At 37.2% G+C, this 14,172-nt stretch overlaps 1 protein-coding gene across 16 annotated transcripts in view; it reads right to left on the bottom strand.

Annotated features, from left to right (window-relative positions):
* The window catches only part of LOC310641440 (scavenger receptor cysteine-rich domain-containing protein DMBT1-like), an 83,206-nt gene extending 73,424 nt beyond the window's left edge, over positions 1 to 9,782 (bottom strand). For 6 of the 16 annotated variants that reach the window (XM_083364498.1, XM_083364499.1, XM_083364494.1 and 3 more), the window contains exons 1-5: positions 9,688 to 9,779; positions 9,256 to 9,342; positions 8,305 to 8,619; positions 6,846 to 6,890; positions 124 to 342 (exon numbers count right to left, since the gene is read on the bottom strand). In XM_083364498.1, coding sequence (XP_083220624.1) covers positions 124 to 342; positions 6,846 to 6,890; positions 8,305 to 8,619; positions 9,256 to 9,319 — 643 coding nt within the window. In that variant the 5' untranslated portion in view covers positions 9,320 to 9,342; positions 9,688 to 9,779. Of the gene's footprint in view, positions 1 to 123; positions 343 to 6,845; positions 6,891 to 8,304; positions 8,620 to 9,255; positions 9,343 to 9,687 lie in introns of all 16 variants that reach the window. The other 10 variants (XM_083364506.1, XM_083364501.1, XM_083364507.1 and 7 more) reach the window with 5 other exon arrangements.
* Between the last annotated feature and the right edge of the window lie 4,390 nt (positions 9,783 to 14,172).

The raw sequence follows: 14,172 nt of genomic DNA, 5'->3' as shown, positions 1-14,172 counted from the left end.
AGTTAGCCTGATTTATTTGGCTCCCAATCATTCAGGGCACTATCACTTCTTTATGTAACCCACATATCAAATTTATATGCCCTCTCACTATTCAGAGCAATACTTGGAGTTAACTTGTAGTACCAGTTATGGAGCTGGGAGCAGATGTCTTCAAGTCTTCTACAGCGCCTTGAGAAGTGGCTGCCAAGCCTGGCGTCACTGTTTCTTCCTTCTGGGTTATTGAATGGGTAGTCTTAGATGATGTTGTGGTTCCATTTGACATTTCTAATGTTCTCATAGTAGGTGTTATTTCTTTCTCAGTCGCTGGATGGGTGGTTTCTTCAGTTGGGAAATATGTGGAATCTACCAAGAAATAGGAATCAAAATAATTTTGAGTTACATAAGAATAAGCTTCAGAAGAATCATGAGTGAGTTTTTTGATTCTAGCCTGCCATCACGAACTTGAGCAAATATTTATTTATTCAGTTGCTACTTCCACCCATCTCACCTGTGACTTTGAGGTGGGTTTACAAAAATAATAATAATTAGAAATGAAAATAAAATAAAAGCCATTAGAACCATTTCTGAAATCCTGGAAATAATCCAAGTTTAGCTTCATGGAAAATGTGATGTTATATGTGTGAAGCAATCTGGATATCCAAAAGAATACTATAAATTTCTTTTTTTTCTTTTTCAGAAATTCAAACCATTATTTATGCTGCTTTCTTTTCAGAAGCAAAAAAATCCTAATATTAGATATCCACCTGTGATCTCAATAAGGTTTTTATTTTACTAAATAAATTTCAGTTTGGGCAGCCAACTTGCTTTCATAAATTAGTAATTTATGTATTTTTAAAATGTTTTTAACTTATTATTGGGGCTGCTAGTTTAATTCTTTTTTAACTTTTGTATTATTGTATTTTTATTATTGTTAGCCACCCTGAATCCTTCGGGAAATAGGGCGGCATATAAGTCCCAAAAATAAATAAATAAATAAATAAACAAATAAACAAATAAATAAATAAATAAATAAATATTCCTACTTATGGTTTCAATAAAGGTAGCAATAGTAATATAACATAGCATAAGGCAAGGATTTATTTTATTTCAGAATAAGAATTGTTTTTAATGTGTTTACTAGCCTTGAGAAATGAACACTGTATATATTTGTGGATAAGCCCATCAGTGGAATAGCTAACCCTTACATTTTTAACCTTGAAAAATCAACCAGGCTAATCTGTGGGTGGTGTGTTTCCCATATTTTGGTTAAAAATTTGAAGATACGTTGATACTTGCCTATTGGGTCTGTTTTGACAGATAAATTTCTAAGCTTTTCCATTAATATATATCATAATATTAGTGCAATTGATAATGACATCAGATTTAACAGAATTCTGTCTGTTGACACATTCCGCTTTTTAACTGTGTTTTTTATTTTTTCAATGCTTTTAGAGTATCTTCTTTAGATTCAAGGGATCACGATTTAATGTAAAAACCAGAACACTGATGCTGTTCAGCAAATATTTACAGTACATAAGAGTTTTTTCAAACTCTTGTCTCTGTGTGTTTATGCAATGACATAACAGGTCAGTTGTATTATGCTTTATTATGCTGAATAAAGAATACAGCTGAATTTTGCCCAACAAACAGTGTATGTTTTATTTAGATGCAATATTTTATCAGACAGAACAAGATTGTTCCCTTTAAAAAAATAGTATTTGTCCAAGTTTAGAAATCAGGCTTTACAAATGTCTCAAAATTAATCGTAATCATTTGTAGATGATCTTGCTACAAAACATACACCAAAAGGCAAATCCACTTCAACATATAATAAATACTCTTATTTCCTGCGTAGTCAGTTCTACGGAGTTTGTAGTAAGGTCTGACAAAACCAACAAATTTTAGAGTTAACTTGGTAGGCAAATTTTCCTTTTGATGTGCATTCTGTGTACCTGCCTACTCTCTTGTAATCCTTTCCTCTCAGTTGAACATAAATGCAAGCATTAATTCCCTTCTTGCTTAATTTTCCTATTCTTGTGGGTGAGGATTCCCAAGGGCAGGGAAGTGGTGGGAAAAGAAAGCACAGTTGTGGTCAGTTAATGACCATGTTACTTAGTGACCAGGTTGTGGTCACTAAAACAAGCGCTACTTGAAGTTTCAGATCTCTGTCCCCAGGATGTCAGTCGGGTGGGAAAGCTAAGCCTATTGATCTCCAAGTCACTTTGAATGTAATTGAAATTGATGCAAGTTAGGGGTTTGTTTGTATACTTACCGTATTTTCCAGCATATAAGACGACTGGGCGTATAAGACGACCCCCGACCTTTGAGAAGATTTTCAAGATTTTTCGTCTTATACGCCAGAAAATACTTACATGCCAGTTGCCAACTGTCCGACACAAGCCCGATTCAGACCCGTCTGATGCAGATGATGCAAAGCCCTGCCGGTTTCCGCCTGACGCTGGACGGCTCTGCCGGTGCCGCCTTGAGAGCGAAGGGCGTGAGGCGCCTGCCACGGCTCCCCGAGCACTCCTTAGCAGCCGGGGAGCGTGCGCGTGTGCAGGACTGCCCTGCCGGCTCCCACCCGATGCCGGACGGCTCTGCCAATGCTGGCTCAAGAGGGAAGAGCGTGAGGCACCTGCCACGGCTCCCCGAGGACTCCTTAGGAGCCAGGGAGCGTGCGCGTGCGCAGGACTGCCCTGCCGGCTCCCGCCAGACGCCAGCCTGCCCTGCTTCCTCCACAGTGAGAGGGGAGGGCGTGCCTTCCCGGGCTCGCTGACTTGCAGCCAAGCCGGAGCCGAAAGGGGCTTTTCCTTCCACCCACCCTTTGGAATAGACGCAAGAGCTCCCGGGGTCTAGCGTTTGCAAGGGGGAGGGGAAGGGGCTGAGAGGCTCTTGGGGGTGGGAAGGGAGAGTCACATTGGAGGGGGGACTGGACTAAGGAGGCTTGAAGTTACTTTGCAAGAACGGGGGCGCTCGATTGATTTATGTACTATTTTCCGGCGTATAAGACGACTGGGCGTATAAGACGACCCCCCAACTTTTGAGATGATTTTCATGGGTTAAAAAGCCATCTTATACACCGGAAAATACGGTATTTTAAGATGCTGTATCTCTGTATCCCCATCAAAGACAGAGTTCATGATTCAGGCTCTTTAATGAGAATTCTAGGCTTTGTAGTTCCCCTTCAGTTATCCAGACAAAATGGGGAAAAATTGAAATTGTACAGCGTTTTTTGTCAAAGTTCCAGGTAACTGGATATTTTTCATCTTTCCCCCTCCTTTTGCAAGCTATAAAGCTGTTAGGTGGAGCATTTCTGAAGTGGCAAAACTAAAGATGATTAACAATTGCTCTCAGACTGATTCTGAGGGTTTGAGATGTGTCAAAACAATGACAATATGGAAGTGCCCAGATTCTGTACAATATGTTACACAATCAAGGCAGTTCATTATAGGAAAGTGTACAAAATTGCACTTCAATCTGCACCATAATCAGTTACATTCAAACCATTCCAGGTAATAGCATTGGCCCTGGGCTGGTCTTTACGTTCAACATGTTCCAGAAGGATTACAGGTATTTCTCAGTTTACAACCGTTCATTTAGCGACTGATCAAAGTTACAATGACACTGGAAAAAGTGTCTTATGACCTTTTTTCACACTTACGACTGTTGCAGCATCCCCATGGTCACATGATCAAAATTCAGACACTCGGCAACTGACTCATATTTATGACAATCGCAGTGTCCTGGGTTCATTTGATGACTGTTTGTGACCTTCTGACAAGCGAAGTCAATGGGGAAGGCAGTTTTACTTAAGAACCATGTTACTAACTTAACAACTGCAATGATTCACTTAGCAACTATGGCAAGAAAGATCGTAAAAAGGGGCAAAACTCACTTAACAGATGTCTCACTTAGCAACAGAAATTTTGGGCTCAATTGTAGTCATAAGTCAAATACCACCCATATTTCTGAGACATCACAAAAATAAACCTTTCTAAGTACAGGCATGGCAACACTACAATTAATCTTTTGGCATCCTATGATTTCACATTATTGATTGATTTAAATTAATTTAAATTCAACTAATGCAAGCATTTTGCAAGTATTGAATAATGTTCTCCTTATGTCACATTAAGAATTGCAGAGAGGTAATTTTTTCCAAAAAAAAAATAATGGAAAAAATTACAATTATCTTTATTGGGAAGAATTGCAGTCGTTAAAATGAATGTTCTGCCAAAGTTTCTCTTTTTGTTTCAAATGATACCTATATTGAAAAAGGATGCCAACCTTGATCAATGGCAGAAGGGTATTAATAAATTTATTTGAGCGGGGAAAAAACCAAGAGTTAAATTTAAGATTTTACAAGATGCTAGGGAAAGAGGGGGACTTAAGGCGCCGAATTTGAAATTTTATTATGATGCGGTTGCCTTGACGTGGGTTAGTGATTGGCTTAATTTAACTAATAAGAGAATACTTCATCTTGAGGGTTGGGTTTTGGTATATGGATGGCATGCATATTTGCTTTATGATAAGAAGGTGGACAGGGCTTTTAAATCCCATATTCTTAGAAGTGCTTTATTGCGTGTCTGGAAAAAGTATTATTATAAGTTAAATTATAAAATACCGATTTGGGGAATTCCTGGACACGCGATAGAGGGCGTATCTATTTATTTATTTTTATTTATTTTAATTCCATTTATATCCCGCCCTTCTCCGAAGACTCAGGACGGCTTACAAGCTTAGCAGTAGCCTTCATTCTATGTATATGTCTGCTTATTAGGGCTTTCATTCACCCCCAAGCGGCATTATTACAAAGTCAGCTTAATTGCCCCCAACAATATGGGTCCTCATCTATGGGAGTGAGTTTGGATATGGTTTCTTATAAGGAATTACTTAGATTGGAAGGGAATGATTGGCAACTTAAATCATTAGATGAGTTAAGACAAGAAAACATAAGTCACTCTTGGTTTCAATATACCCAATTGAAAGCTAGGTGGAAGTTAGATCAAAAAGTTGGTGTCACAATTACAGATCAAAATTTAGTAAAACAAATTAGAGACTTAAATTGTGCACATATAAAGAGGATATATAGTGCTTTAATTGAATTGGATTCAGAAACGGAATTAGTTAAAGATTGTATGATAAAGTGGGCACAAAATATTCAGGAACCAATTTCGCTGGACACTTGGGAGATAATTTGGGTCAGAAATGTTAAATTTACTCAGGCTCAAAACTTAAGAGAAAATTTTTATAAAATGTTTTATAGATGCATTCAAAAGATTTTTAAGAGAAAGATAAAGTTTTCTCCGCAATTGTTTTTATTGGGTATTGTTGTAGATTGCGATGTTAAAGAAACCAATTTGATGTTGAATATGATAATAGCAGCGCGGTTACTGGTGGGACAATATTGGAAGAAGGATAGTTTGCCTACTATAGAAGAATGGGTGTTTAAAGTTTCGAATCTTGCAGAAATGTCTAAGATTTCTGCTTACTTGAAAGATCATTCACAGGAAAGATATATTTCAGTTTGGAGGAGATGGATAGATTATATTCAGAATAAATATGGGACTAAAAAGTTCCATTTAGCTTATGAGTAGATTTTAGAGGGATATTGTTATTGATCTTAGTGTTGGTACTTTGTATGTATCTATGTTAAAGGGGAGTTAAAGCACATTATGAATTTGGTTAATTGTATATTATGCATAATTTTTATTTAGAATATGATTATTATAACTATAATCCTGTATTTAGCTCTGGGAGGTGGGGGGGGGCAAGTGGGCGGGTTCGGGGTGGGGGGGATTTGGGGATATATTGTAAAATCTTGTTTTTGTAAAACTCTTTAATAATAAAAAAAGAATTGCAGAGAGGTGGCCCAAACTCACTGCCAAGTCTTTGGGAAACTGCATGTGACCCTGGAGCCAAAGATTGTTTTCCTTGCCAAACCCTCACCAAACCTACATAATAATCTGAAGCAATGCAATATCTCTGGGCAAAATTGAAATTTGGATACAAACATCTCATACACTCATACTGTTTCCAAATGAATTCTCACTAGCTTGTTAGATAGTTCCGCTTCCTGAATAGCAGTTAACAAGTTTAACAGTGGTATATTGGGAACAAAACTATTATTCTTCCTAAAAGTTAAGAACAAACATTATTTATGCCAAAAGCAACACTGATACCAATTGAGCAAACTCCTGGTAAAAGTCTCTTAATTTTTATTGTTGTGAGCCGCCCTGAGTCCTTAGGGAGAAGGGCGGCATATAAATTTAATAAATCCTAAATCCTAAATCCTAAGTCACTGACAAATCTACTCTTCCTTTCCTCACCTGGTCCCACCCATGTCTGATACCCTTTTATTCCTTTTGCAATAATGGATAAGGTGCTGGCCTAGAAACCAGGAGACTCTGAGTTCTAATCTCATTTTAGGAATGAAAGATGGGAAGGTGGCTTTGGGGCGGTCATCCTTTCTCAGCTCACCTCACCTCACAACATTGGTTTTGTGGGGAAAATAGGAAAAGAAAGGAGTATTAGGTATGTTTGCTGACATGAGTTATTTATAAAATTTAATAATTTAATAATTTAATTTGTATACCGCCCTTCTCCCGAAGGACTCAGAGCGGTGAACAGGGCAATACATAATAAAAAACAGAATACAAAAATTAAAAAGCCATTAAACCATTATGCCCATAAAATTAATACATATTAAAATTAAAACTATTTATAAAAACCCAACCCCATCCCGTCAGACCAGGCCAGCTTGTTCGAAAAAGAAGGTTTTGAGATCGCACCGGAAGGAGCGAAGGTCGGGGGCCATAAAGGTGGGATGAAAATCTAATAAACTAATAATGTTTTAAGATGCTTACCTTCAGACGTAAAAAATGGAGTTGGGGTTGGCATTTCTGTGTTGCCTATCATCAGAAAAAAAAGACATTTCAGAGAAGCTACTTTGTCAATTTGTAAAGGATAGAATTAATGAACAATATCATGACTGTGATTCCCCTGAGTGATTATGGATTTAAGAAAGATCAACCCCCTCTCCTTTTTAACCAGGAGTAATTAAAGAGACTTGCCTGTTGGTAGTAATTCAGCATCTTTTAACAAAGAGGCAAAAAATGTTGATTCTTTAATTTTATTGCTGCATAAGGTATAATATGTCACATATGATTTTTATGAAAATCTGGACATTCAGTTATAAGAAATACTTGTATGTTCATCTCCCACTGATGCTTATTTTGGTTATGATCCATGGAATTAACCGAAATTGCAATTAGCTTCATAATTTATGCTCAGATTAAGAGGACTATAAAAATACTAATCAATACAGAGAGATGGCATCATAATAAGTTCTTTGATCTGTTGCTTAAGCCACTGCATTCCATTTGTAAATAACAAATAAGTTATCATTAATAGTCAATTAGAAAGACTGTAATAGCCCACTTTGAGATGACATGGATTGTTTCATCTTGATTAGATGGCTAATGTTACCATTTATTATTATTTTTTATTTTAATTCCATTTATATCCCGCCCTTCTCCGAAGCCTCAGGGCGGCTTACAAGCTTAGCAGTAGCCTTCATTCTATGTATATGCCTGCTTATTAGGGCTTTCACACACCCCCCAAGCGGCATTATTACAAAGTCAGCTTAATTGCCCCCAACAATCTGGGTCCTCATTTTACCTACCTCGGAAGGATGGAAGGCTGAGTCAACCTTGAGCCTGGTGGGATGCGAACCTGCACTAATTGCAGGCAGCTGGTGTTACTTAAGGAGGCATTAGCCCACTGCTCCACCAAGGCTTATTACATTATAAACTCTCAGTTTAGGAAAGAGTTGCATATACGTTACTTAACAAGCATTGATTAAATAGAGACCAGCATTTAACTCACATGGTTGATCTCAAAAAACTAAAGAGGGCTTGACATTTAATATTTGTACACAAGGCCATAGGGTTTTAGATTAGATTGGGACATTTTAAAATATATGCTCCAAAAAAGGCAATAGTAAACTCCTTCATCAGGCCAATATATTAATTTGGTTATACAAGGAGCTGAATTTAATCTGAAGGAACCTTTACCTTTTCTTAGAGAACATTGTTTTCCTAGCTAGTAATGATAAGAATAAGATTCACTAATTCCATTAGTACTGCATTTCAGATAAACCCTATTTATGTTGTAGTCCTGTTTCTTCAATTTTTGAAATGGTACTATCTGATTCGGATTACTTGGCCAAATGAAATCAGTTTGTACAACTTTTTAGTTGAGATATCTGACTTGGCTTCATTTCTAAAGATCTACCTCATATATAAATATACAGAGAGATGTTACCTGAGCAAATGACACCAACGTCCTCATTGTGTCCACAGTCATGGTTGAGCCACCCGGCGTGAACACAATCCCAGATGGTGGGTTCACTTCCTGTGCATTTTACATCATCCAGACTGATGTACCCTGATCCTTGGCCAAAGTATGCCCATCCCATCACCTTAGTTGCATTTCCACATGCAAGTTGTCTACACACTATTTGTGCATTGGTTGGATTAAAGTAGTCATCGCAAACAGTTCCCCAAATTCCTTTATAATAAACCTCTAGTCTTCCGGCACATCTGTTGCTTCCATTTACTAAGCGTAGATCCTGTGCCCCTTTCAAAAACACAAATGATATTATTGTAAGTGGTTCTGATAAAATAAAATTAGATCAGCTCAATGGTGTTCTGAATTTTTTTTAAAAAAAAAACCACCTCCACAATGCTATAATATATTCTGCAAAATAATAAGTTTAGGTCAACAGAGTAGATGATGGACTCGTAGTAGTTTTATTATGACTTAATTCCTGAGTGGATTTATTTCATTCATATAAATCACTGAAAATAATTCTCCGAGAACAGTTTTGTGGAGACTTCTTGATGAATGATTGCTAGCACCATCCAAAGTCAAGTTGTGCAGCTATTACATTATTCTCACGAAAACCAACTTTGGATTAACAAAAAAAGTCTTAAAATATGTACACACTGGGCTTGTACTTTTTGTAGATTTGTAAATTGATTCTTTTGCTTCTGTGCATCCAAATTCATAGAATCAAGAGGTAACATTAATCCAAGCATAGCTGGTTAATGCTTTACAATATTGCTGCGTGTTTCCTGAACACCGTAAGCAAAGCAGTCCACAATATCTCAGTTTACTGACATTTAGCAATCACCTATCTTCTTCTCAGATCCAAGCAAGTGTATAATATATAACATATATAAAATAACATATAATAATATATATACACCATACCTGATTCTTGTAGAAGTGCAGCATGTATTAGGAGCATCCAAGGGAAGAGTTTCTGGGTGCCCATATTTCAAGATGTATTTTGCTAATCTAAAGAAACAGGAAACTTGACAATTTATAAATGTTCCAATCCAAACAGGAAAATTTTTAGTATGCAATTTGATCTTTCATCTTCATCTCCTAAGTCTGCATCAAGGAAGTTAATAATATTTTCATTTCACAATATTTATTCCAGGGAACACAGAGCTACCACTTAGGAGAAGTGAGAAGGAGGCTAAGTTTCCAATATTACGGAAAAGCTTGGTAATCACATACAATGACATCTAATGCAATTGCTCCAGGAAATGTTCATTTTTAAAGTTAATGACAAAGTTTATGTATATCCAAGCTATCCAAGTATATAGAGCGTTTGAGAAGTAGGCTAGAACCATTCACCATGTACTGGGGTTTCTGTCTTCTGAAATCTGTCCATATGAGATGCAAATCCCCAACTGAAGTTTGTGGTGCTGTAGCCCAGAAACATATTTAACTGCAAGTGGTTCTCATTTAACAACTATTAATTCATTGACTGTTCAAACATATGATGCCACTGAATGACTGGTTTTTATGACCTATCCTTGTATTTATGTCAATCACAAGGTCCCTGCAATCATTGGTCATCATTTGCAACATGTGCTGGCTTCCTACAAGCAAAATCAGTGGGGAAGCTGGCAAAAGGTTGCATGTGGTAACCATGTCAAGTCCTTGCTGAACAACCTGCAGTGAATCAAGGGTGGCAACCAGAAGTGCCAGAATTTCCACTGCTAAGCAGTGCAGGCATGTGTGATATTGTCCTTTATGATACTGTCACTTAGCAATAGAAAATTCCATTCCCAATTACTGTTGTTAAATAGAGAATACTTATAATGCATTTTAAAAAGCATGCTATCTCTTCTGCTGCTAGTATCTATAGTATGTCTGGTCTCCAAGAGGGGTGAGAATGAAGTGTGATCGTTTAAATATTTTCTTCAGAAAAGGAACAAAAAATTGTGTGGCTTGTGGTTTTGCTTTTTGTGGTTTGTGCTTTGTTTTCTCTAAGGATAAAAAGGTAAAGGTAAAGGTTCCCCCGCACATGCGTGCTAGTGGTTTCCGACTCCAGGGGCCGGTGCTCATCTCCGTTTCAAAGCCGAAGAGCCAGTGCTTGTCCGAGGACGTCTCCGTGGTCATGTGGCCGGCATGACTAGACGCCAAAGGCGCACGGAACGCTGTTACCTTCCCACCGTAGTGGTCCTTATTTTTCTACTTGCATTTTTACGTGCTTTCGAACTGCTAGGTTGGCAGAAGCTGGGACGAGTAACAGGCGCTCACTCTGTTACGTGGCACTCGGGATTCGACCCGCCAAACTGCTGACCTCCTGATCGACAAGCTCAGCATCCTAGCCCACTGAGTATATCCAAGAATAAAACAATGGTCTGAGTTCTGATGAATTAAAAATGCTGAATTGAGGCAGCTGGATTCTACAAAGTGACTCTTAAAAATACAATGTTTTAAAATATGTATTTCTTGAAAACAAAACAGAATATATTATAAAGTTTTCAACTCAACAGGAGGTATTTACAAGTATAATGAATTTAAAACAATCCAGATATTCACCAAACCAGTAACAGACTCTTAAAAATTAAGGGCTTGACCAGAAGAACAAATCAAGAGACCGTAAAAACAGTGTGTTCTATTAAAATTAATGTGGGCTTTATTGATATATCATCCTACTCCCTTTAATTAAGCAGGCCCAGTTAATGAACTAAGTCTTTCTGTACTGTTCAGGAGACTGGTATCATTTGCTAGGGCTGAGAATTCTCAGGAGAAAACGAGGATAAGGATAAAGCCAGACACAATTGTCATATTCTTTAGGATTGTATATACTATAGTTTTCATATGTTTCTAATCTCAAAGTAATAGGAGAAACAAATTTTGGTGTTAGTCACTCAGCTGCAAAAGGGTTCAGTGTTTGCATGTAATCTACAGTGTATATTACTCATCCCCGTTCTAAACCATAATATGCTCAATTATAAATATGTAGCATTGGATCATTTTGCTCAGTAAATAAATGAAGTAAAATGTTTTTGACTCATTTGTTTAATTGTATAACTAAGAGCTTGTGTGGAAAACAAATAACATTTCAGGTAATATTTTTGCAAAAACTCTTGAAACATTTGATAGGATTCACAATTTTTTAAAGTTGTAGGCATCTTGAAGAATGCTTACAGGTAGTCCTCAACATACAACAGTTTGCTTACAACAGCACTGAAAAAAGTGACTTATGACCATTTTTCACACTTAAGACCATGATCACATGATCAAAATTCAGATGCTTGGCAACTGACTCATATTTATGATGGTTGCAGTGTCTGAAGGCCATGTAATCACCCTTTGCTGCCTTCTGACAAGCAAAGTCAATGGGGAAGTCATATTCACTTAACAGATGTGTTACCAACTTAACAACTGTAGTGATTCACTTAACAACTGTGGCAAGCAACGTCATAAAATGAGGCAAATTCACTTAACAAATGTTTAACTTGGCAAAAGAAATGTTGGGGGTCAATTGTGGTCATAATTCAAGGACTACCTGCATTTAGTCCTTGATGGTACATAATCAATCAAATCAAAATAAACCTCAGTAAAAAAACTGACAGCCTGCTAAACAAGGTGTTATCCATCCAATGAGTTCCTTTTCTGAAGAGTTAGTGGCACACATAGAGAAAACTGAATTACCTCTGGAAAGTGGGAAGTGAAGGACTTCTGGCCTACTGTTCTTAGAAACTCTATAGCAGTAATTTATTTTAAAACTCTTTCTCTCAACTAATTTTTATGCGAGGAAGGATTTCCTCAATTGGAGAGACAAAGTTAAACCTACCTTCCATGTGAACTGTGGATTTGATGAAATTTACCTTTCTCTTCTATATTAGATTTGATTGGAAACAGTTTTGATTCTTAACTGCACAGCTTAAAATGAAGGTCAGCAATAGTAAGCATGGTTTTCTATAAGTTGATGAACTACAACTCCCAGCAGCCCTTTCAATGAGCTTCCCAGGACCTTCTGGGAATTGTTTGGCCCTAAAATTGATTCATTTTGTCACAATATCCATGGAGGAGAGCTGTTCACTAGGAAAAGATAACCTATTTTTGAAAATTATACTGCCATCCTACTATTCTGAATTTCGTTTGCAAAATGGCCTCATGTTTTCCTTAGATCAAAATGAACAAAACACTGATCTGTCATACATTCCCAGATGTTTTCAATTTGAAAACTAAGATCTAGATCTTCTTCATTTCTCTCTTTTGCTGTAACTCTTTAGCATATAAATATACAGACCATCATGTGCCACATTCCAATAACTGTAGTGTCAACTTATTTTAAAGAAAGTTGCAACCATAATGAGTAGCAAATTTTGGCTTCTTGCACAGGCAGTAAATTTTGTAAAAAAAACAACAAAGGTGTGTTAGTCACTAATCTGAACTATATGATTTTAGAGAAATGTTCACTGAGAGTGACCTTTGTGGATTTGGCATGCTCATCAACTTGTTTATTGTAACAACACCCAGCTTAAAAATCTCCATCTAACTTTTAAGTAAAACAAAGAGCCTATGGTAAAAGTTGAAGGCCGTGTCTATATCAATGACAGGTAGAATGAAACTTCTGAGAATTAGTTGTTCTTTTCTTCAGTACTTCCTTTCTTTCCGCATTTCAATTAAATACAAGAGGTATTTCCTTTCCTCTTTCTGTTCTGTCATCGTCACAAGTTGAACAAATTAAATATATGACAAGCTGAACGATCACCCTATGTAACCCTAATTAACACAGGAGGGTGACTAGCAACATGCGCTGCGCATTATTAAAATTATTGCAGCTAACAAAGAATCCTTTAAAAAAAAATCTCAGTAATATTCTATTAGTTTTAGCTTATTAGTTAATGTCAGAAGAATAATTTGGGCTTCCAACGTGAGCCGGGATTGTGGAAAAATAAAAATGAGATCCAGACAGTTGAGAAATATTTATTCCTAAAAGCAAACATTTTGCTTTTAGGGGCAGCTGCAGAAAAATGGGGTGCAGCAGCAGATTTTTATAAGGGGAGCTTATCTAGAGTGTGGAAGTGTCTACATGCTTATTCTAGGGTGATGTTTGAGGTGTGTGTGTTTGTGTGTGTGTGTGTAGGTATGTATTCTTGTGAACATACAGTTCCACTGGGAGACCTAATATAATTAACTCTATTTTGTTTGCAGACCTTATATGGATTATATGGATTAGGTCTGGGAAAGTTACTTGGAAGTTTGAGGAAGTTTGGGTAAAGGATTTCCCCTGTTTGCTATTTTTACTTGATTAATTTATTTTCGGCTTGACTGTCAATTATCTAGTGGAGACTCTGATTGTCAGACTATTGTGATTTTGTTAATGTTTTAAGGCAGAGGTCCCCAACCTTTTGGGCACCAGGGACCGTTCTGTGGAGAGAGGTTTTTACGTGGACCAGAGGGTGCGTGGTTTTGTGTGCTGCCTGCATCCCACAGATGGGGCTTTGCTTGTTTGTGCAGACCAGTTGATGGCATGCCGCAGCCCGGTACTAGTCCACAGACCGGGGGTTGGGGACCCCTGTTTTAAGGGAAGATGGAAACAATATAAAGAATAAAATACATTTTGATATAAAACTTCTCACATTAAGTAGCAGAGAAGCGACCAGCTTAGTTCTATATTTCCTGTATCTTGTCAAAAAATATACTTCTAGTCTTATTCAAATGTCATGGTCTACTGACAAAGGACTGTAGATAGTTAAATGTAGATGTCCCAAAGACATTTGATTGCCTGTTATAGAAAACAGGATGTTGGACTAAGCAAGTGTTTGGTCTAATCAGAAATGATTACGGTATTGTTTTTTGTTTGATTGTTTG

This window comes from Vipera ursinii, assembly GCF_947247035.1.
Source record: "Vipera ursinii genome assembly, chromosome: 5".
NCBI classification, from domain to species: domain Eukaryota; kingdom Metazoa; phylum Chordata; class Lepidosauria; order Squamata; family Viperidae; genus Vipera; species Vipera ursinii.
Note: the sequence above shows the minus strand (reverse complement) of the source record. Positions and strands in the feature narration are given on the sequence as shown.